A 25,003-nucleotide genomic window follows, 5' to 3' on the forward strand; every position below is an offset into this window, starting at 1 on the left:
CTCCAAGCTAAGCTTCCCTGGAACTTCTTGTAGCAACTATGAACCCAACATTATACCTGGCCAAATACAAAAACCGGGTGAAACCTACCATAGCTCCTCGGTAGTATGCTGTTGTGATTGTTCGAAATCTTTCCTGGCCTGCCGTGTCCCTAAAAATTGAATTAAAATGAAATGGCAAGCTCTTAACATTAAAAGATAAAGCAAATATTAAGTAGATGCATTATAGAAACTTAAGTAAACCTGTAAAACTATAAGAGGGGTTTTTTTTGTTTTCTTTTTTTTTTTTTTTTTACACAGTATTTGGAAGCCAATGGGAAGTTTTTCAAGATACAGTACTTTAATTTCTACATAAACTCAAATAAACCCCACAAACATACACCCCACAACTTCTACTGTATTGCTAAAGATCTTTAACTATGGATAATTTCAGCTTACATGCTTTTATCTTTTGAGGAAATGGACAGATAGAAGTTAATTAAAAAAAAAAGTGCAGCCAGCAAAATTGCTTACCTTGTAATAGGTGTTATCCCAGGACAGCAGGATGTAGTCCTCACATATGGGTGACATCGGTAATGGAGTCCTATGTACGGAAAACTTCTGTAAAAGTTTCTATGAAACTTTTGACTGGCACCAGAGTGCCTACTGAGCATGCCCAGCATGTCATGATATTCCCTGCCACAGGGGTCTCCCTTTAGTCTTTGTTTGTAGCAAATAGCGTTAGCCAAAAATAAAATAATAAAACGTATCGGACCCAACTCCGCGGGGTGGCGGGTGGGTTTCGTGAGGACTACATCCTGCTGTCCTGGGATAACACCTATTACAAGGTAAGCAATTTTGCTTTATCCCAGGACAAGCAGGATGCTAGTCCTCACATATGGGTGATTAGCGAGCTAGAGGCTGATTCATTCGGTGCTGAAACGACTGTAAGGTATTGTTATTGGAATGAATCAGTCGAAATCCCAGCAGGTTGGATGAAGAAGGAGTTGGGGTTAAACTGGAAACAAGTTCTTTAAGACAGATTGTCCATATGCTGAATCTTGTCTTCCCTCTTTGTCTAGACAGTAGTGAGCTGCAAAGGTGTGAAGAGAACTCCATGTTGCTGCTTTACAAATGTCCAGAATAGGTACAGAGCGAAGGTGTGCTACTGAGGTTGACATTGCTCTGACTGAATGTGCGTTTACTCGCCCTTGGAGAGTAAGGCCTGCTTTTCATAACAAAATTGTATGCAATCTGCTAGCCAGGTTGACAGAGTATGCTTACCCACTGCTTTACCTGGTTTGTTTGGATCATAGGACACAAACAGCTGATTAGATTTTCTTTGGGCTGCAGTGCGGTTTAAATAGAAAGATAACGCACGCTTACAGTCCAAAGTGTGTAAGGCTCTCTCTCCCTGGTGAGAGTGAGGCCTAGGAAAAAATGTAGGTAAAACTATGGTTTGGTTTAAATGAAATTCCGTGACAACCTTAGGAAGGAATTTTGGATGTGTACGGAGGACTACTCTGTCATGAAGGAACTTCGTGAAGGGTTCGTAAGTTACTAGGGCCTGCAGTTCACTGACCCTTCTAGCTGATGTAATGGCTATAAGAAATACCGTTTTCCAAGTAAGGAATTTAAGGTCACAGGTATTTATGGGTTCAAATGGAGAACGCATAAGCTTGGTTAAAACTACGTTCAGGTCCCATTGAATGCTTGGGGAATGAATTGGAGGTTTAATGTGAGTTAGGCCTCTCATGAATTTACTGACGAGAGGCTGGGTGGAGATCGATGTATCTCCTAGCTTGTTATGATAAGCTGAGATTGCACTTAAGTGTACCCTTACAGATGACGTCTTAAGACCAGAGTCTGAGAGATGGTAAAGGTAATCTAGTAGCGAGGTAGTGGGGCAAGTGAAAGGATCTAAATCTTTCTGAGTGCACCATAAAGTAAACCTTTTCCATTTGTAGGAATAATTCTTTCTAGTGGAAGGTTTACGTGCAGCTATAAGTACCTGAGATATATTAGTTGAAAGGTTGAATGGTTGTAAGATCAGGCTTTCAACATCCATGCTGTCAGGGACAGGGATTGAAGGTTGGGATGGCGCAACTGACCCTGTTCCTGAGTTATGAGATTGGGAGCTACTCCCAGGCGAATTGGATCCCTGACTGAGAGATCTAGCAGTGTGGGGAACCATACTTGTCGAGGCCAATATGGGGCTATGAGTATCATTGTCCCCTTGTCCTGTTGTAGCTTTACTAAGGTTTTGGTTATGAGCGGTATTGGTGGATACGCGTATAACAGGCCTGAGTTCCAATGGCGGGCAAACGCGTCCTTTGGTAAGCTGTTCTGCCGGAAGAGGAGAGAGCAGTAATTGTTCACTTTGTAGTTCAGATGTGACGCAAAGAGATCTATTGTTGGTTGACCCCAGCGTTGAAATATCTTGATTGCTAACGCTGGGTCGAGGGACCACTCGTGTGGTTGAAAGTGACGGCTGAGGCGATCCGCTACTGTGTTGTGGATGCCTGCTAGGTAGGTGGCCCGTAGTAGAATTGAGTGTGCTAGGGCCCAGTCCCAGATTTGAGCCGCTTCCTGGCAAAGGAGGTACGAGCCCGTACCACCCTGTTTGTTGATGTACCACATGGCTACTGTATTGTCCGTTTGGATCAGAACAGTCTTGTGTGAAAGGCAGTCCTTGAATGCATATAGAGCATAGCGTATAGCTCGAAGCTCCAGGAAATTTATCTGAAAGGAAGCTTCTTGCTTTGTCCACTTGCCCTGTGTTTTCAGATGAGCAATGTGCGCTCCCCATCCCAAGGTGGACGCATCTGTAGTTAAAGTCACTTGTGAAACTGGTTGTTGAAAAGGTAGGCCTTTGAGCAAGTTGAGTGGTGATGTCCACCAGAGAAGGGAATACTTCAGCTCTGGTGTTATCTGGATGTGAGTGGACAGTGGTTGAATGGCTTGAATCCATTGAGATTTGAGTGTCCATTGCATTAGTCGCATGGTCAGTCTGGCCATGGGAGTGACGTGAACTGTTGAGGCCATGTGTCCGAGTAGGATGAGGCACTGATGAGCTGTGACTGTATATTGATTGCGAATAGAATGTACTAGGAGAACGAGCGATTGAGCCCGGTCTTTCGGAAGAAAAGCCTTTGCTGTGATGGTGTTGAGATCTGCACCTATGAACTGCAACTGGTGAGATGGTGTGAGATGGGATTTGTCGTAATTGATGAGAAATCCCAAGGAGTGAAGCAATCTGATTGTGAGATGGAGAGAAGTGACAGCTCCGCTCTGTGTATGACTCTTGATGAGCCAATCGTCCAAGTAGGGGAACACATGTACTTGTTGCTTGTGAAGATGTGCCACCGCTACTGCTAGACACTTTGTGAACACTCGAGGTGCTGAGGCAAGGCCGAAAGGTAGCACCCTGTATTGGAAGTGTTGACCTTGTACCAGAAATCGTAGGAACTGTCGATGAGGTGGAAATATGGGAATGTGAGCGTAAGCGTCTTGAAGATCCAGAGAGCAGAGCCAATCTCCTTTTTGAAGAAGAGGTAGCATGGTGCCTAAGGACACCATCCTGAATTTTTCCTTCTTTAAAAATTTGTTGAGATTTCTTAGGTCCAGGATAGGACGTAGACCCCCGGTTTTCTTTGGAATGAGGAAATATCGGGAGTAGAATCCTGTGCCCCACTGAGGCCTGGGAACTCTTTCGATGGCCCTGGCAGTCAGGAGGGTAGATAATTCTGCTTGCAGGATTGTGTAATGATGAGACACTGTCCAAGACGGAATAGGGGGATTGTCTTTTGGTACAGTGAGGAAGTCCAAGTGGTACCCCTGAGATATGATTGAGAGTACCCATTGGTCTGTAGTGATGGAGGTCCAAGTTTGAAGATGGTGAGCAACTCGGCCTCCAACCGGTACTTGTGGATAGGGATTTTGGGAATGACTCATGCCCTCTGGTTGTACTTCAAAATCCGGAAGTGGACGCCGCAGGCGGAGGTTGTTGAGGCCTAGCAGGTCTTTGGCGAGGCTGAGGCCGTTGAGCAGGTCTTTGTTGTCTGGGCCTGGCTACTGGCGGATAATACCGCCTAGGGCGGTAATATGGCTTTCTTTGTTCCCTTCTTGGAGGCCTCCTAGAAGGTTGATGTACCTCTTGTGGCAGCTGAGAAAGCTGTTTGAGGGTTTCTGTATGGTCCTTGATGGTGGCTACTGCCTCCTTGACCTTATCGCCAAAGAGGTTCTCTCCTAAGCAAGGCAGGTCCGCCAAGCGCTCCTGTACTTCTGGTCTGAGCTCTGATGATTTAAGCCAGGCCCATCTTCTCGCCGTTATTCCAGCTGCAGACAATCTGGAGGTTGTCTCGAATGAATCATACGTGGCCCGAACCTCGTGTTTCCCCGCCTCTAGGCCCTTATGTACTAGGTTTTGAAAACCTTCCTGAAGATGGTCAGGTAACTGCTGAGACAGGGATTCAACTTGCTTCCATAGGTCACGCTGGTACTGGTTCATAAAAAGCTGGTATGAATTTATTCTAGCTACCAGCATAGCAGCTTGGAAGATTTTTCGACCAAGATTGTCCAAGAACCTATTATCCTTTCCAGGAGGTATGGAGGCATGTTGCTTTAATCTTTTGGCCTTCTTTTGGGCCGACTCGACCACCACTGACTGATGCGGTAGTTGAGTTTTTTGGAACCCCGGGATGGGTTGTACTAGGTAAGTGGCATCCGCCCGCTTATTAACAGCTGCCACCGACCCAGGGTGTTCCCATATCCTGTACATAAGTTCTTGTAAAACTTCATGAACAGGAATAGCAAGAATTTCCTTGGGAGGGTCTACGAATTGAAGCACCTCCAAGGTTTTTTGTCTGCTGTCCACTTCAGAGATGAGAGAAAAGGGAATTGTTTGAGACATCTCCTTAATAAAGTTGGAGAAAGAGAGATCCTCCGGTGGTGACTTTCTTCTATCTTCTGGGGGAGAAGGCTCAGAAAGGAGGTCTTCATCCGAGGAGAATTCTTCGTCACTATCATCCAGAGGGAGCTCCAACGGCCTAGTAGGCTTAGTTGGCATTTCAGAAAGTGGAGTCTGAGGTCTGAGGGGTGGTGGGACACCCGAAGGACCTGGTATTGGCTCTTGACTGTCATCTACATCTATAGGATGTGGTAGAGATGAGAAGCAATGTATTAGTGAGTCCAGCTTGTCCATCAATGGTTGAAAAATGGACTCTTGAGAAGGCATCGAAGGTGCCATCGGGATCGATGGCCGTGGTGGAATCGATGGTACTCGGGGAATCGGCAATGCTGAATCCGGTGGCTGCGGCCTAGGTAGAACCGGCAATGGAATCGGCGCCATCGAGGAGAGCGGTGATTTCCTTGGCATCGGTAGTGAAGGAATCGGTGATGGAACCGGAGATCCTCCTATGACCGGTGTCGATGGCAGAACCGGAGTGGCAGGCCGTGGCATCGCCTCGATAAAGGCATCCTTAACCGCTTGACGTATGTAACTGTCAAGTTCCGCCCGCATGGATGATGTGAACAGAGCACCCATGGGGGGAGGCGGTGGTGGCGACAGTAGTACGACCTCAGGGCCCTGAGGAGGTACGGTTCCTTCCGCCGGAATCGGCGAGGATTGGCCTGTCGGTGGCTCGGAAGCCTTACTTTGGAGCCGGGCTTTCTTACTCGGTGCCCCGTCTTCCGCCGATGGCTCGCCGGGTATCGGAGCGATGGTTGCTGGTTGCGGCCTGCGATGCCGATGGCGATGTTTATCTTTTTCGCGCCCTTTTTCGCTACTCGATGTGGACGCTCTGGACGATGGTGAGGGGGAGGAAAAAGGAGCGTCTCCCGAGTCACCGGAGTGACGTTTCTTCAAGACCACTTTCCTAATCGCCCCAGCCGGAGACGATTGTGTGGAAGTAGATGGAGCAGTAATCAGTTGAATTTTGAATAATTGCTCCATCTTGTCCATCCGTAGACGTCGACCTTTCGAGGTCATCGTAGCGCATAAGGGACAATTTTTTACATCATGACCTTCACCAAGGCAAAGTACACAGTCTTGGTGAGGGTCTGTAATAGACATATTTCTCGCGCATTTCGGACATTTTTTAAAACCTGTAGCCATTTTGTGGCCGGGCAGCCGTCGACGGCCTAAGGCTCAGGTAAATTTTGTTTTTAGTCAAAAAACGGCACGGAACCGCGAGAACGGGAAAAACTCACCGCGATGATCAAACTAAGGGAGACCCTCTGCGTTTGAAGTTTTTTAAAGCTTTCCGTAAGGAAAATATGTGGAGAATCCCACAGGACTCCTGATAACCGCGAGGCTAATTGCTTCGCGGAAAAAAGAAGACTAAAGGGAGACCCCTGTGGCAGGGAATATCATGACATGCTGGGCATGCTCAGTAGGCACTCTGGTGCCAGTCAAAAGTTTCATAGAAACTTTTACAGAAGTTTTCCGTACATAGGGCTCCATTACCGATGTCACCCATATGTGAGGACTAGCATCCTGCTTGTCCTGGGATAAACTATAAGACAGCAGTGCATGTTAGAGAAGCCTTTTACATAAAGTGCACACACAAAAATGAAAGAAAATTATATAACATGCACATATTTTATTCCAGATGCGCACAAGATGCTATAAATGACCCAGAGAGGATGGTGGCACCTCAGACTGTCTTGAGGCACAACAGTTCACTTTTTCAGACGGGGAATCTTGGCCTCAGAAGCTCATGCCTCAATAAGACTGTCTATAAGGTGCCACCACTGTAGACTAATATGGCTATCCCTCTGGGGAAAAAAAAAGACGACGTTACAGAACTTCTACATGCACCAACTTGCAAACCAGAGGGGATGTGGATACAAATAACTTATGCAAAACTGCATGCAATATTATTTAATCCTTATTTAGGTGAAATTGTTGCCATATGGTTTGTGGAGAAACTAAAAAAAAAAACAACAAAAAAAAACCTTGTTCCTATAAAGTAAAACAAAAAACGTTTTGCCCCAGTACAAATTACAGCTTTAAGATGTTGTACAAGATCAAAAGGTGTTTGTCTGACATCCAGTAAACTGAACTTTCCATCACCGTACCACACACAAAAGCTTTGTTTTCATCTTTCACATCATCGTTAGACTAAAAAAAATAAAATAAAAACTTACCATATTTGAAGTTTGATTTTCTTTCCATCAAGTTCTATAGTTCTGATTTTAAAATCAATGCCTGCCAATAAATAAACAAAAGCTTGCGTTAAAGAAAGCCTAGTAACAGTTTTCTAGCTGAGCTTTTACATAAAATTACCCTTCTCATACAAAGAATACTCTTTTAATGAAATGCATAGTTTGTACATTACTCACAGTGCTTGGAAATGTAACAAAAGGGCTACAAAGACTTTTTTCTTTCATCATTAAGAAACAGTTATGATGCATTCTGCATAGTTCAAAAAAAATGGAGTCAGTTTATGCGTGCTGACCTGAAGTGCAACTTGTACATTCCAAATTATGAGAAATTTCTGAAAAATTGCTGGCAATATCTAACATCAAAATGCAAATCTGAAGTCTTTCTAGACATGTAGATCTACTTATGGGAAAATGATACACATTCAGATCCACTACGCGAGGCAGTAAAGCAAAGTTGCTTAGCTGAAACAGGATGAGAGCACACACAGATGGGAGACGCCATTCGACAGAACCTAGGACAGTGAAATTTACTTCCTAGCTACTAGAAGCTTTTGACATGCTCCACTGAGCATGTGCGTGCCATCCCCACAGCAGCCCCCTTCAGTTCTTTATATAAAAGCACAGAAAAACCAGCTCCAAGGGGGATGGGTAGGGTCAGAGAGGACTTGTACCCTTCTGTCCTTGGAGAACATTGTTAACCAGCAAATTCTGCCTGCTACAAGAACAAGCAGAACCTGCAGTCCTCACATATAGGGAATCCCTAGCTACAGGCAGCCCCCAGCGAAAAAAAAAAAGGGGGGGGGAGAAGATAATGCAACCATAAAATAGTGCCAAACGGGCAGAACTATTTTTAGTGGCATCAAGTCATTTTTTGCTCTCTCTATACACACATATACACACACACACACACATATATATATTTTTTTTATTAAGGTGGCAGCCTGGAAACAATAGCAGGCCCTAATGTGTATGGTGGTGGATTCTAAGCCTGAAATCCCGCAGGACACATTGACCAAACCTACTGTTGCATCAGGAGTCTTTAAACAATGAGATGTGAATACGTGGCCTGAACTCCATGTTACAGCTTTACAAATCTTTTCCACGGAGGCCGACAGGCAGGCAACCAACAGTGCCATGGCTTTAAACACAAACAGCCTTGACATGCCCATTCAAATGTCAGATCTGCCCAACCATAATAGAAAGTGATAAAATTAAGTATCCAGTTAGAAAGGGTGCCACTGCAAATGGGAATTTAAGGTTTACTGGGGCAAAAGAAACAAAAAGCTAGATGGACATTTTAAAGGGTTCAGCCTACTCCAGAGAGACAGCCAAGGCTCTTTTGCAATCCAAATTGTGTGATACTTTTGTGAACATGGGGCTTGGGGAAAAATGCTGAAATGACTATTCACTGGTTAAGGTAGAAGTCCAACACTACCCTAGGCAGGATCTTAGAACATGTGTGCAGTACCATCCCTATGGTAAATTTTTCATAAAAATCATTAGAGCCTAGAGCTCATCAACACTGTGAGCTGAAGTGCTCATCAGCAAAAATATGACCTTCCAATTCAGGAACTTCAGCTCAGAAGAGTCTAATAGCTCAAAGGGAGCTTTCATCAACTGGGTTAGGTACCACACTGACATCTCAAGACATGATAGGTGGTTTCAGCAGAAGCAAGACTCGCATAAATCTGACAATAATTAATGGCTGTTCAGATATACTTTTATCTTCTACATGGTTGAGATAAGTACAGTCTTCAGACCAGATTCTGAAAGATGTAGAAGGTATTCAAGCAGTTTTTGTATGGAGCAGAAGAGCGAGCCTAGGGCCTTTCCCTCACACCAGGAAGCAAGCTTCCATTTAAAACCATATGATTTCCTTGGGAAATCCTTCCTAGATACCAAAGAATTCAAGACATCCTCAGAGAGGTTAAGAGAATTCAGTATTATCCTCTCAACATCCAGGCTGTGATAGCTAGAGAGCCAGTGACTTGATGTTGGGAAGACAAGTTCCCTGGTTCTAAGTGATGAGACTTGGGGAATTCCACAACCTAATTGGTTCTTTGATGACAGAGGAAATCAAATCCGTCTCAGCCAAAATGCAACACTGAGGACTAGTCTCCTAGTCTGAGTTTTAGCAAAGTTTTTCCCACAAGAGAAAAAGCATACAGAAACCCTCTCCCCAATCTAGGAAGAATGTGTCCGAGGCTAGTTTACCTTGAGACTTCCCTCTAGAGAACAATTTCTGGACCTTTCTGCTCAGAGGAGATACAAACAGAACTACCACAGGTATGCTCCACTCACAGAATATCTGATTGCTAATCGCTTGTCCAGGAATCAGTCAAATGGTTTTAGGATCTAACAATTGTTTGCCAGAACATTCTCCTTGCCTGCTAGGTATATGGCCTTTATGACCATTCCTTGGTAAATGGCCCAGGCCCACATCAGCACAACGTCCTAACTGCTTTTTCACGCAGAACATTGCTATTGTTTGAATTAGGATAATGTTATTGGTCAACTGATCCATAAAAGCCTTTAGAGCAAACAGTATCACACTTAGCTCTAGGAAATTTATGTGATGGATTTTTTCTTGAGCAGATCAAAGTATGCAGCAGCTCTACATAATCTCCCCAGGCTGGACACATTTGTAGTTAAGCCAATTTAAGCTAAAGAGGAATATGGAAAGAGATTCCTCTAGCCAGATTTGATTGAATCAACCACCAGGACAGAGTTCCTAGAGTTGCTGGGTGACCTGGATGCTATCTGGAAGACCTTGCGTGGCTCAAGTCTGCTGTGATCAGAGGGTCCATTAGGCTTCTCTCATGTGGAGACATGCCAAGGAAGCAACATATACTGTTGATGCTATGAGGCCCAACAACTTCTACATGTTACATTCTGATACCTGCTGACATTTCTTCCATTGTGAACATCACTACAGTCTTTTCCTGTGAAAGTAAGGCTTTTGCCTGACTATCTAGCAAAGCTCCCATAAATTCCAAATTGAGATTGGTTCAAAAGAGATTTAGGATAATTTATGACAAACCCTAGCAACTCCAACACCCATATGGTTTGCTCACTGATTTTCTGTTACCTTAGGGTGATATGCTCTTGACCAGCAAATTGTCCATGGAGGGAAATGCATGCACCCCCCAATCTTCATTGATGCACTGCAACCATTGCAAGACATTTCATGAAAAAGCCTGACATCCACACTAGGCCAAATGGCAGATCCTGGAGGTGGTACTTCCCTATCATAAATCAGATAATTCCTGTGACTTGGAAATCTTTCTACGCATGGTAAACACCCTTTAGAACTAGGAAGCATAGCCAGTCTATTTTCCAGGAAGGGAATTAAGGAATCCTGTGAAACCATTATAAAACCTTCCTTTATCGGGAATCTGTTCAAGGCCCTTATATCTAGAATAGGATAAGTACCCCTGTATTTTGGAATCAGAAGTACTTGAAATAAAATTCCATCCACTTTCTCCTTGTGGAACAGGTTCAACCACATTTGTTTGTAACAGACAGGAGAGTTCTTTTTTCAGCGGTTCCTGACGTCGAAAAGCAAACCAAGAACTTCTGAGGGCAATTTAATAGCATTTCTAATAAGATATAATTTATACCCATATCTGATTGTACTGAGAACCCAATCTAGCGCAGCAGTTTACATAAAACCCCAGCCTCACCTCCCAACCCTCCAGTCAGAAAAGTTCTCCTGCACAGATACTGGGATTCTGGCTCTGCCTTCCTGGATGTAGTCAAAACTCTGATGCAGGTTTTGGCTGAGATGCTGCCTGTGGTTTTTGTACCCTCTGCTGTCTGGGATGATAGCAAGCTTCCTGCTGTTGATGGGCATGGGAGGTGGAAGCTAACATCTCTTTAGCACTCCACTCCAATATTTCTTAAATGGAGAGGGTGGTTCTGGATTGGCAGAGGAAAGGGTCTGAAGTAGATAACAGTGGTCTTTAAATTTGAGCCACTGTTTCCTTAACGTTCTCTATTGCAGTGCATATCATCGGGTCTTTCCTGCACATCTTGTCTAAGGTCTACGACTTGCAATCCTGTGAGCTTGCCAATGCCAATACCTACTGTGGAGACTCAATGCAGTTTAAAAAATACTGTAGGTCGTTCTGATCACGTTTTACACACTCCATACCTTTTGTCTACTAGAGGCACCAGGGTGTCAACATGTCTGAGGGAGATGCTTTGATACGCCCCTTCACCTCTTTCAGAATTCTTCGTATATTTTGGCCCATGAAGAACTGATAGGAAGCTATGCAGGGCACTGATCACAGAACCCTTATAAACATTCCTTCCAATAAGGTCAGGGTATGAGAATCCTTCCCCATAGGCACGAAACAGTGGGTTCTGGACCTCTTGGCTATTTTGAGAGGAGATTCAGTTTCAACAGACCAACAAGGCAGTTGCTTCTAAAATCAGAGTTCTGGACATGGTTTATTGTGTCTTATCTTTTTGTTAAACAAGCAACAGGAGGTGGGTCTCCCACATTATGCAAGTCATCAAGGATTTCATGGACAGGCACTACAATGATATCCTTGGGAGGAAGGGAGAAATCCATGAACTGGAGAGGTCAAGAATGGTTTTTTTCCTGAACTCTTCCTCAGCTAGTTTGTGTTTATTTTTTAATCTGATATATCCTCCCTTCCTGTGATATACTGTTCTAAATGTCAACTGGAACCTAGTTTATCCATCTATTAGCACCATTTATGGTTTAAATCTTTGTTTTAAGCAAAACACAATCACTGAATCATTGGTGGAATCTGTCCAATGTCCAGTTTAAGTGACAAACAAAAGTACTGCTGATACCCCAGTTTCCATCCCCCCCTCGCCCCTTTACTCCATGTAAATCATAGCAGTAAGAGATCTATCAACAGCACACATCGAAAGTTCAGGAGAATCAAAAATCATTCAAAATTAGACTTCGTACTCATGGAGACAATAACCGTATATATGGGTCCCATATATGTAAAAAGTGCTTTGTCTTGAAGACATCCATTTTTTCTATGTATTTTTCAAACCTACAAAGCTGATGTATGATTTTTCCAGAGCACTGTTGGAGGTTCTGTGGCAAGCCAACATTGTAAAATACATTTCCTTGCCATTAGCAATATCTTGTGTATCCACACTTTCTGCTAAGAATATGCAAATTCAACATTTGGAAAAACATCAAAAAGGAGAATTTTAGCAGAAAACGGTAATACACCACCTGTGGTTATGTCGACATATCGCACTACGCAACACCAGTATAAGGCAATATTTTATTGATGATAGCACTCAGCTGACAACACAAATTAAGAAGTTATATAATACACCATACTATTTTTTCAGCTGTGTAGTTTTGCGGATGTTTTGCTAGCTGGTGTATTATAGTACATTTTTTTTGTGATACTTTCGACTCCAGCAATTTCCTCCTCCAAAAGATGTCAAATGGAACCTAGTTTACCACTGATTTGCACAAACAGATTCTATTTATATGGGCAGGGCAGCGATTTTCACTGCTTTTCAAGAAGGGCCATTTTGGCAAAATAAGCTCAATGTGATAGCCAAGATCATTGTTGGAAAAAGTGGAATCTCCCACCAATGCCTTGGCCAGCCTGAGTACCCCTGAGCAGTTGTGCAACTAGTTCACAACTGCTCAGGGGTATTCAAAGCACCTCATGTAACAAAGTCTACTCCCCCCACACTCCCTTTCCCTCAACCAGTTTCCTACACATATTTCCCCAACATTTCCACTCTTTTCTCAGAAGGCAGTCATTCATTTTCAAGAGTTAAAGCTTTTATATATCAATTATTGCTCCAAAATATGGCATATACTCATATCCCTTTGTCAGATAACCCAGTATGCAGGACAATGGGTAACTACAGATCAACCATACACTTCTAGAGCAGGGAAAGGAACACTGAGGGCTCACCAGGCCTGACGCTGTTCAGGGATAGAGTTCAAGTGTTGGGCCTGCTACACAAAAGGCCCTCTCTTGTAAGAGCTAAATGCGCTAACTTTGCAGGTGGTAGCTCCAGGACGATTTTGTTGGCAGACTGTAAGCTACGTTGAAGACTGTATATACATAGGACTGCATTGGTCCACATGCAAGTGTTTGAATCTTATGCATTAAAGGATCCTAGATAGCACAGTTTCACTGCAGGTAAGTTTTGTCAGATTAATTTAATCAATTTCTTTGACTGGATGGCCAGAATTTTAGATCAGGGCTATAGTGTACTTGGATTTTCAGCAAGGCCTTTGACATTATTCCACAGACTCCTCAGGGATATGCCTCATCAGCAACCCTCTAATATTTACCCCTCTCCTTTTTTGTAAAATTTTGCATGTTTTGGCATAAACTAAAGTTTATGCCGATAACATACAATTTTTTTGTTCCATATGATTCCTCCTGGGCAAAATGCTATGACTTAGTATCCCTATGTTTAAAATCTGTAAAACTTATCACAGACCGATTCTAAACATGCAAAAAACTGAATTGATTATCTTGAGAATTTGTCCAATATCCAATACTCCTCCAGCAATTCAAGACTATGGACTTGTGTTAATCTCAACACTATCTTGTCATTTAATCCTCAAATAAAATCAGTGCTCAAATCATTTTATAAGCCACGCCTATTTAGGCACTTAAAGCCTTTACTTGATTTGCAGGATTTCAAAACAATTCTTCAAGCACTTGTGTTGTCTAGTATGGACTACTTTAATTCCCTATATATAGGTCTATCAGCAAATACCATGAGGACATTACAAACAGGCCGATATAGAAAGAAACGCGGGAGAGCGGGCGAGCACCCGCTCTCCCGGCACGCGCACATGCCAGTGTCCTGTGCACGCGATACAGTAAATAAAAATATGCTAACTAGGGCCCACGGTAAAAGGAGCGGCGGATGTCAGCGGGTTTGACAGCAGACGCTCAATTTTGCCGGCATCGGTTCTCGGACCCGCTGACAGCCATGGGGTTCGGAAACCGGACGCCGGCAAAAATGAGCGTCCGGTTTTCAACCCGCGGGCTGATTTTACATTTTTTGATTTTAAATTATTTTTTTTTACTTTTGGGACTTCCGACTTAATATCGCCATGATATTAAGTCGGAGGGTGCACAGAAAAGCAGTTTTTACTGCTTTTCTGTGCACTTTCCCAGTGCCGAGAGAAATTAATGCCTACCTTTCGGTAGGTGCTAATTTCTGAAAGTAAAATGTGCGGCTTGGTTGCACATTTTACTTTCTGAATCGCGCGCGAATAACTAATAGGGCCATCCACATGCATTTGCATGTTGCGGGCGCTATTAGTTTTGGGGGGGGGGGGTTGGATGAGTGTTTTCGACGCGCTATTACCTCTTACTGAATAAGGGGTAAAGCTAGCGCATCGAAAACGCACGTCCAACCGCGGATTAACACTGTACTGTATCGGCCTGAAATAGTCCAGAACGCCACAGCAGGATCTTGACAGATATGCAAAAAGCATGGCCATATTTCTCCAGTCCTTGCTTCACTACACTGGCTCCTAATCAAATAAGTGCAATATAAGCTAGTAACCATTATTCACAAGCTTCAGTATGAAGATCGAAGCACGTGGACCAATACAGTCTTCAGCGTAGCTTACAATCTGCCAACAAAATCCTGCTGGAGATACCATCTGCGAAGTTAACGCATTTACAAGAGAAAGTGCCTTTTCTGTAGCAAGCTGAACACTATCAAGCTAGACTATATGCAATCTTTTTAAAATAAAATACATACATTAAAAAAAAGAGACAACTTATAAACTGAGCATGCTAGTTATGGTTCTAAAGTGACTTATTGGTAGATCAGACTCAAGAGTTAAAATTTTACACTGATATTCAATGCAGCTTAATGTATGCACAAAAAAAAAAAGTTTTACTCCTAATGCAGCAAGCTAATGATATGTTAATGTATTGGGATCTTAAAAAAAACGAGCTAACCTGAAAATGTTCCTATAAAATGCTTAGTTTGCATAAACATGATTTATGCACAAACTATATTTTCTGTAAATATGATTTAAGCATAGCAAAATGTTTTCTGCAAAGAAAACACCTTGTACACATACATCATTTTCTGCACAGAAAAACGGAATCAGAGTAATCATATCTGATGACCTTAAAGTAGCCAAACAAGTAGATAATGCAATGGCAAAAGCAAGGAGGATGCTTGGATGCCCAGGAAAAAGTAAAAGGTGATTATTAATTGGGGGGGGGGGGGGGGGGGGGAATCCAAGATGGCCAAACATGATGTTTCCATATTTACCTTTCTGATGGGTAAGAGGAAAGGGAAGGCACGTGTTTACCCGCATACTTCGGGAGAGACAGTCATCTTCTCTGTCCCTTGGACCCTGTGAAGCACTCCAGACTGCAGTCGTTAGATGTGTGGGATTACCTCTTCCTCTCCCAGACCTGAATGTTTCACTCACCCCGGAGCAGATTCTGACCCATCTCCAGCTGGTTTTTCGACTGCCTGAGATTGAGGCGTGATACTTTTGCAGCAGGATGACAATGTATAGAGCCCCATGAGTGTTCTGGCAGTTCAGGGAGCCTACGTCATGAGGAACTGATTTGCAGGCAATGTCTGGGAAGTTAGTGGCTAAGTCAAGCTGCACTTCTGGAGTTCTTCCTCTCTCTTCCAGCCAACCTGTGGAATCTTGTTTCCTCAGAGATACAGTCTTTACTTCCTATACCACAAATTGTTACATTAGAAATTTGGGAAGCGTTGACCAAACCCTCTTCACAAGTGGGCCAGTTTGTTGGACAACAGGGTTTGGCCCTAGCTTTGCATAATGTTCAGGAGCAGTCTGATGCCACTTTTCAACAGGTTCAATCCTTAGAAACTAAAATTACAGTACTTCATGAGTCTGTAGGGACTCTCTCAAATGGTCATCTTTGTTTGGCTAATAAAAATTACAATTTAGAAATGTCATCAGGAGATACAATATTAAGACTTATTAAATCTCGCTAAGAAAAAATGGTTTCTCCTATTGAAATGTTGACATTTTCTTGAGGAATTAAAAATTCCTGAAACTTTAATACCTCCTATTTCTAAGGCCTTTTATTTGCCTATGAAAAACCCTGTACAATACTTTTTTTATTTATGCATTTGCAATATAATATCAAGCAATACATGTAGCATTAAAGCGATATCAAAAAGAAAAAGAAATGCAAACAAGCCCACAATATTAATCCAAGGTTTACACTAGCCATGAAGAAATCTAACTATGATGCAAAACTAGCGAGAGTAGGTCAGCATATCTTATAAGAGGTCATATGTTCTTATGTTTTTAAAATTGCTGCTTTAAAGAGCTCATTAACCAGAAGCTGGAGAAGAGCTAAACTGAGCCCCAACTTTAATAGAAAGAAAAGTTATTAATTGAGGTTGAAAAAACAATTAAGAAGCCCCTTGATGCTTAATCAAACATTTACATGGAATTTCTTTTTTACATACTTTTATTAACTTTCATTATAACAAAGTTATTACAATAGCAAGATGAATACAGAATACTTCCCCAATTCCCCCCTCCCTCCCCAACCCCCACCTATGTAGGGGAGCTCTAATCGTTCTGTTACAGAATCCCCCAAGATAAATGATGAGTGCTTATTCACACCCCCGAATACTCTCATACCCCATGGAAATTTTAATACAAATAACGACCCTAATTCAAGCACTTTGGGCCTCAATAACAGAAACTGACGTCTTCTCCTCTGGGTTTGTCTTGAGAGATCAGGAAATATTTGAACTTTATGGTTCAGAAAAAGCTCTGGTCGATGTGCAAAATATTTTTTTAAAGATCATTCCCTCTCAGTCTCATGCAAAAAAAGTGACAATCAAGGTAGAAGATGTTGCCAAATTTTCATCAGACTGTTCCAAAGCTGCTGAGATATCCAATTTTGGTGTTTCAGAAGGTAATAAAACTTGCATATTACTTTCCAGTGAGCTTTTCTTCAGTGGGGGAATGTAATATATCTTAGAAATTATTGCGAAGGTAGACTCCGGAATTAAGTATTTCTAATAAAATTCCTCCTCCACATGTCTCTGGGTGAAACAAGCAGAACTTTCGGAAAACTAATACATTGTAAATTTTTCGCTCACATTAGATTCTCCATATTCTCTAATTTAAACTGAAGTAGTTGTTTTCCTTGATTAATGCTTGCTGTGTAATAGTAGAACTCTCAAGATGTTTAAAAAAATTACAGCACTACTTTATGTTTTCCATTTTCTCTCTCAGTCTTTAACCGAATATCCAGGTCTTTAACAGTATTAATGATAGAATTAACTTGAACTGTAATATCTGAGTTCAAAACATGTATTGCGTCCCAAATCGACTCTAGGTTAAAGGACTGAGGTCTTATCAGCTCTGTTAATCGAAAAGCCATGTGTTCAGCTGAGCTCTCAATGACCTGCTGCAAGGCAGCTTGAGCAGCAATTTCTCCCGAATCCCCAAGGATCTGCTGAGGGGCTGAAACGCCTTCCTCTAGCGTCACGAGCTCTGGCAGAGACTCGGTAAGGGCGCTCATCTCTAGCACCTCAGAGTCTCATCGCAGTTGTTGGGAGCATCTTTCAGCAGGGTTGATGGGTGGAGACCTCTCCTTCAGGGATAACTATGTCAGTAGTTCAGGGACAGGTTCGGGCTCTTCTCCCCCCCCGGAAGACCGGCCAACGAGCTTTCTCCTGGTATGGCCGCTCCCTGAACATGAATGTCCATTGGTCCCACCAATGGAAGGGGAGGGAGAGCTTCTGAAGCCAGTCGCTCTCTTGCCCTTCACTTGCGGGTCGAGTGAGCCACAGGTAGAAGCAATAGTGAAAAGCTTTTTTTAATCAGCTCTGATCAATGTGGATATTAAAACCGTTTTTCAGACTGCAATGACTTTCAGATGGTTAGGCAGGCTACATACAGGGCTTTCAGCATCCATCCCGACAATGCTGTGGCCAGGATTTTAACAGATATTCAGCATATTACACTGGTGTTAGCTTTACACAGGCTTCCTGTTTTGTGGCAAAAAGAATTAAAAATGTTAAACTTTATAGCTTTGAAAAAAAAAAATAGTACATCTTGCTTGCTCTTTACAATCAGCTGGGAAGAACTTGTTGAAGGTCCATTACTTCTCGTGTTTTACAACTTTGTGAAACAAGCAAGAACATTTTAATGGTGGTGGGTTCAATTAGTTTAAGAAAAATCTGAACGTTTTCTTTTTGGGAACATAGGGCCTTATTTTCTAAGGCTCTCTCAAGCTTGTAGTTATTCGGCGCAGCTGTGTGATCGCTGCCGACTAGCGCAGAACCGCCCCCCTGTTTCGCCCTCCCACCCCCTTTTACCACCGGATTTTCTAAGTTCTGCGAACTTTGAAAATCTGCCCCATAGAAGCTACTATGGATTAGGTTCTCAGACACTGCATTATTTTCCTCCTGTGCATTTTTGACAGTTTGGATTATTTAAGTAGATGAGGCAGACTTAAGTAGTTTTTGTTTTATTATGTGAATTATGTGAATGATAATGTTGTATCCCACCCAGGACAGTTGATGGGCAGGAAATAAATGCATAGGAAATTGGCCTCTAAATGGAAGGCAGACTCTAGACCCAAGGTTCATGGGATGAGAGTGAAAGGGGGCAAACGTAGGAGTAATCTAAGGAAATATTTCTTTACAGAAAAAGAGTGGAACAAGCACCAAAAATTTCTGAGGGAGAGGAAGAGACTAAAGTTGAACAGGAGATGTGGACTGGCAGACTAGATAGGCTGTATGGTCTTATCTGCTGTCATGTTCTTTGTAGTCAGATGAATGTGTTGGCAGTCAGACTTAAAATGGATTTCCCCTAAAATTGTAATATTTATCTGCTAACTCTGAAAAGTTAAACGACTGGAAACAATAAGCTTCATTACTTGGGCATGACATCAAGGTGAATCTCACTAAAATGTGGCAAAATTTGATCAACTATAACACTCAAAATGCAAACTCTGCCCATAATACAGGTCAATAGTATATAGTTGTCACTTAATCCCCCAATTTCCTGCATTCAAATCCACAGACAGCAACTGGTAAACCTTGCTTGTGGATAAATGTCAAACAATGGCATGTGCCAACTCTGCTCAGCTCTTCAGCCTCTCTTTTACTGGCCAACTTGAACTTCATTTTCAGGTGCAGTTCGGCACTCTTGTCTGAGAATTTTAAGAGTATTTCTGATTGTGAAGGCTAAGAGGTACGAAAGCAGCTTATACATGCATTGCAAAATGAATAGCACTAGTCATGTCCTTGGTTTCTAAAGTTCATGAACAGGAAGTGGTTTGCTGCATCCTGCTTATACAGCACTGCCACTTCCTGCTCTTTAGTAGCAATGATACAAAATCAGCACAGGCTTGAGGCATTACACGCACAACAGCATGATAAATAAGAGTTCAACATTTTGCAGGCTGAGATATGCTTACTCTGATTGCTTAAAATCAGATTTCAAACGAAAAGAACTTTTAACAACCTATGATGTGAGTTGGCCCCATGGCTCGGGTGGTAACACAGGAGACTCAGGTCAACAGGACCAGTTAAGATAAAGTGTGCAGGGTAGGCAATGCACAATCCCAGGGATACGAAGAGGTACTCGACCCAGTTGTCCAGGCACACCTAAGCCAGTCCAATTTTCAGGATATCCACAATGAATACGCAGATTTGCCTCATGCATTGTCATTGGGGATATCCTGAACTTGACTGGCTAGGGAGCTCCCAAGAAGTGGGTTGAGAATGCCTGAAAGAGGGCAATTTTCAAAAGAAGTTTACCTATGTAAGTCAGCTGAAAAATGCCTACCCGGATTAAGGGCAAGAATATTTGATTTATTTTCAAGCCAGAATTTTTCTAGCTATTGACTAATTTTTGTATATTTTAATTTATTTTAATTTGATTGTTCTTTTAAAATTTTATTTTAATTAAATGTAAACCGTTTTGACAAAAAATTTATTTTTTATAAAGCGGTATATAAATACTTTAAAATAAATAAATATGCACATAGTTCCACAACCCACCTACTTTTAACCCCATTTATTTATTTATGGGCATTTGAAATTCTGTCTTTTCCCAAAGTTGTGTCTCAAGGTGGATTACAACCAATTTAAATGAACAGAATTTGCAATTAATGTGGTACTGCTATGCAGCACAGGAAAACCCATTTGTGAATAATTTCAAAACCCAGTTATATCCCTGCTGTGTGTAACAGTTCCTCTTTAGGGTTCAGGAAGTTCAGCCAAAGATGTGAATCTTAAAGGAAGGCCTAGCTGAAAAGCTAGGCCTTAACTTTAACTTAAAAGGTCTTTGTATACATGTATTTTTTAACACAGGATTTGCTCATTAAATCAGTAACAGGAAGCTCCCATAGTTGCTCATTCTCATAATTCTGATGATTTTCACCATTTCGTTATCAATCATATAGCTAAGAGAAAAAGAAGAGGGGGATCATGATCTGGAACTAAGTCAGTGACAGCAAAGATGAATTTTCAAATTACATAAATTTAAATCCATAGGTTCTTTTGTAACATTGAATGGCATTTATTTTTGTGAATGAGTAGAATGCTTTTTAGGAATGGCCCTGTTTTAAAGTATTTGAATTTGACTTTCTAAGACGTGATTTTTTTCATCCAAATGTGATGAATCCTCAGTATCTGTGAATGAAAAGAACATCTTTCTGATTGGTTCTTTTGAAAAGTTTAATGCATTTTGATTGTATTTTTCAAGTCATGTGATTTTCCTTTCACCCAATCAGCCACGATTGTGAGTCATTCATTTATGGACAAGACAAAGTAGATGGAAGTCACTTGAAATGTGTGTTATACAAACTTGTACTTGAAAAGTACATTTTTATTTCTTGAGTCTCCTTTTTTGTTAAGTGATTAGTGAAAGCTTAATATTTTCTTTTGAAGGTTTGGTTTCTGACAACCATTTGTGGCAAAATGTTGGCCACGTCGAACCACTGTACTATTGCTTACAGTCTTGCAATCTGGATTTAAGATTTGTTCTTTAAGTTGGATAAGTCTTGGACTACCGGTTACAAAAATTATTCTTGATTTTGATTCACATGCTATAAGTTTCATTAAAATTCAAAGAGGTTTTTTCAGAATTATGATTACCCGCTAGCCAAATATGAATATTTATTCTTACTCCTAGCAAGACCTAACACAAGATGCATGAAGGAGGACCTTACTTTCAAAATGTAGGGTTCCATTGTGAAGTTTTGGTCAAGTTGAACCCCTAAGCTTCATAGTGACTCCTTAAGATGTAAGGTGGTACTTGCTAGTAAGGGAAGCAATTGTAGCAGGTGACCGTATCAGCTGAGCCAAAGGAATTCCTATTAAGATGGGTTTAGTATGAGTTTATGTTTGCTAAGCCATTGGGCTACAGCTCAAGATGGTTACTGAGATTGGTAACAGATGAAGCTCGATCAGATCCAATTTTGATGCTGAGTTGTATGTCCATCCACAAGATGGCGGCACTCGATGAAGGACCGGATGAGGTCACAGAAAGGTGCTGGATCCAGAGATGTTGATCAACACTCAGTTTTGGGAGCAAACTCTGCATGTAGCTTTGGTCAGAAAAAGTAAAAAGGAAGTACAAATGTGTACATATTTTTCCCTGAGACAATTTTCAAAGTACATGCACACTTTTGCTTTGAAAACTGGTGCAAAGACTGTGTGTTATGTTAATTTATGTAACTGGTGGAGGGGAAGAGGAGGAAATAATTTTAAAAACACTTGTAATTCTATGAATATGGTATGTAGAAGGAACAACTATATATCATATTGCTGCATTTAAGTATTAACACATTGAAATATAGAAAAAAAAATAGAAGTGGATTTTGCAGTAATAATGCGGTTTGAAAAACGGACCTCAGAAAACGGGGGATTAAAAAAGTTTACATAAGTTGTTCCATCTGTATAAAATATTCCAATTTTGTAGGAATTTGAAGGGACATAATCCCTTTTTACTTTTTCTAATAACTTTTGTATTAGTTGGATTGTTAAGTTACTGTTTATGTGCAGCTGGTTGTGTCACTCAGCTTTCAGTTAACAGGTGCATTCCTATATGCCGAGGCAGCAGCTGCGCAGTTTCGGCTGCATCTGGTACCGTCACTAATGCTCTGAGCTACTTGCTTAAATAGAAAACCACTACTTTGAATAAGTGAGGATTAACTTTTTTGAATTTTATATTAAATTTTCATTATTAAAGAATATAAGAATTGCCATGCTGAGTCAAACCAAGGTCCATCAAAAGCTCAGCATCCTGTCTCTGACAGTGGCCAATGCAGGTCACAAGTACCTGGCAGATTCCATAAAATAGATCTAATTCCTGTTACTCACTTCCAGGGATAGCAATAGCTCTCTTTAGCCTACCTAAGTGCGTTATGGACTTTTCCATTGGCCATCTTCCAGTCTTCAGGAATCATGGCTGTTTTAAATGGGAGGTTACAGATTACTAGTAGAGGATTAGCAATTTCATGTTTTAGTTCTTTTAGAACTCTGGGATGCATGCCATCTGGTCATCTTTACTTTGTCAATCTGATTTATTATATTCTTCACTGTCTCAGATATTTGTTTTCGTTTCTCAGAATCTCTGCCATTAAAGAATGTTTCAGGTGTGGGTAGGCTCCTAACATCCTCCTCAGTCAAGTCCAAAGAACTTCTAGCAGGGCATGATTAGCTGACCTAAGTACTCTAGATGGTTTGTAAATGTGGTGTTAATCCATGATGTAGATATGCCAAAAATTTAATTTATGGACTCTCATTGCTGGCTTAGTAGTTTAATGTAGTGAGGATAAGACAGGGGTGATATATTGCCTAATGCTGGTTAGGGATGTATGAACAAAGCCCTAAGGTAAATAAAACAAATGCTTGTAAAGAAATGGGGGTGGGGGAAGGGAAACATCTGGAAAGCTATGTACACTAATGCTCACAACGCAGGAAATTAGGTCCTGGATCTAGAGGCAGGTATGGAAGAGGCTGGCTTGGATATAATGGTTTTCAGACACATACATGGAAAGCCATAACTGGGATATCATTATACCAGGCTACAATCTACTCAGGAAGGAAGGGTATGAACAATAAAACTGCAGGGCTTATGGGGTAAGGAGGCAGCACTGTGGGTTAATCTGCAAAGAGGGACTGGAACACTTTTTTATATTGACATAATATATAGACCATCACAGAGAAAAGAAATGGAGAGATTTAATGGAGACTATTTACAAACAGGTCTATCCAGTACCGAGCGGTAGGAAGAGCTGCGTTAGTGCCCGGCGCACCCGCAGATGCCGCACGCACAGTGCAGCTCACCTACCGCTCGGTCCTGAACAATAATTTTATGCAAATGTAAACCGCGTCTAAGAAGGGTCCGTGAAGCGTTAGGCCCGCGCAACCCATTTTACTGGATAGAGCACCTGGGTGTGCGGGCCTAACGCTTCACGCCACGCTGGTATCTGTCATTTCAAATGTCATTTGAAATGACAGATACCAGGAAGTCGGGACTGCCAGTCCCCCTCCCCTCCTCCCGAAGCAGGGCGCGAAAAGCAGCCTTGCTCCGGGAGGAGGGGAGAAGGGACTGGCAGTATGAAGCGGTGAAGCGACTTACTTTTTGCACCCCCTCCGGACGACCTCTCCTGCCTCCCGCTGCGCGACTTACTTTTTTTTCCAGCCGTCCGGCCATCAGGAAGAACGGATCATGCCTCCCGGGGAAGATGGATGCCAGCACGGGGGAAAGCGGCCCCTGTGCATGCAATTGGCCGCTCAAGACGTGACGCCAAACGTCGTGACGTCATGTCTTGAGCGGCCATGCACAGGGGCCGCTTTCCCCCGTGCTGGCATCCATCTTCCCCGGGAGGCAGGGGAGCACGATCCGTTCTTCCTGATGGCTGGACGGCTGGAAAAAAAAGTAAGTCGCGCAGCGGGAGGCAGGAGAGGCCCGGCAGGGTAAGCGTCCAGCTCGGCGCTCTGAGGGCATCCAGTGCTTCGGCGAGGCTCTGCTAACTTTTCTTAAGACAACTCTTGCGGGGGGGAGGGAGAGAACTATAGTTGGCGGGATGTGCTCGTGGACATTCCCTGCATGCACGCGCACCGCTGCTCCGTCTCGGGACTCGGCGGCGGCTTTGTGACCTAACAGATCCGTTCTTCCTGATGGCCGGACGGCTGGAAAAAAAAGTAAGTCGCGCAGCGGGAGGCAGGAGAGGCCCGATCGGGGCTGCAAAAAGTAAGTTGCTTCGCCGCTTCACACAGTCAGTGTCTCTTCTTCCCTCCTCCCGAAGCAGGGCGCGAAAAGCAGCCTTGCTCCGGGAGGAAGGAAGAAGAGACTCTGACAGTGTGAAGCGACTTACTTTTTGCTTTTACGTTTTTTTCGCTTTTTTTTTTTTTGTGCTTCGGGAGGAGGGGAGAGGACTGGGGCTGCCCCGGAGACCGGCACCCATGATCGCGGCCGGGGCAGGTGAGCGGGGGCTGGGGGAAAGCTTGCCACTTACCCTTACCCCTGCCTCTACCGCAGGGGTAAGGGTAGGCAGTAAGTTAGCAGGTTAAACGCGCGACAAAACGGCAGGGAAAGATAGCGATAGTCGGGGCGCGGGTTACGGGATGCTAGGGAATAGCTAATTCGCTCGTTTGCATGCAATATACATGCCGCGTGCGGAAGGGGTTGCCCGGGGATTTTAGGACGCGGTAGGAGAAGGTTAAAGGGGATTCGGGATCGCAGGAAGGGATAACGCGGCCGGAAAGTGAGTAGAACGCGGCTTAGGAGCAGGGTAAACGCGGCCGCACTTTACAGGATAGACCTGAAAGTTATGAAAAGAAAAGCTCCTATTGTTAGGGCATTTCAGTCTGCCAAATGTTG

At 42.7% G+C, this 25,003-nt stretch overlaps 1 protein-coding gene across 1 annotated transcript in view; it reads right to left on the reverse strand.

Moving 5' to 3' along the window:
* RAB8B (RAB8B, member RAS oncogene family) overlaps positions 1–25,003 on the reverse strand; it is an 83,799-nt gene that overhangs the window by 16,636 nt on the left and 42,160 nt on the right. Inside the window, exons 2-3 of the mRNA XM_029575397.1 lie at positions 7,126–7,186; positions 89–149 (exon numbers count right to left, since the gene is read on the reverse strand). Coding sequence (XP_029431257.1) covers positions 89–149; positions 7,126–7,186 — 122 coding nt within the window. The remainder of the gene's footprint in view (positions 1–88; positions 150–7,125; positions 7,187–25,003) is intronic.

Source organism: Rhinatrema bivittatum, chromosome 13, assembly GCF_901001135.1.
Source record: "Rhinatrema bivittatum chromosome 13, aRhiBiv1.1, whole genome shotgun sequence".
In the NCBI taxonomy this organism is placed as follows: domain Eukaryota; kingdom Metazoa; phylum Chordata; class Amphibia; order Gymnophiona; family Rhinatrematidae; genus Rhinatrema; species Rhinatrema bivittatum.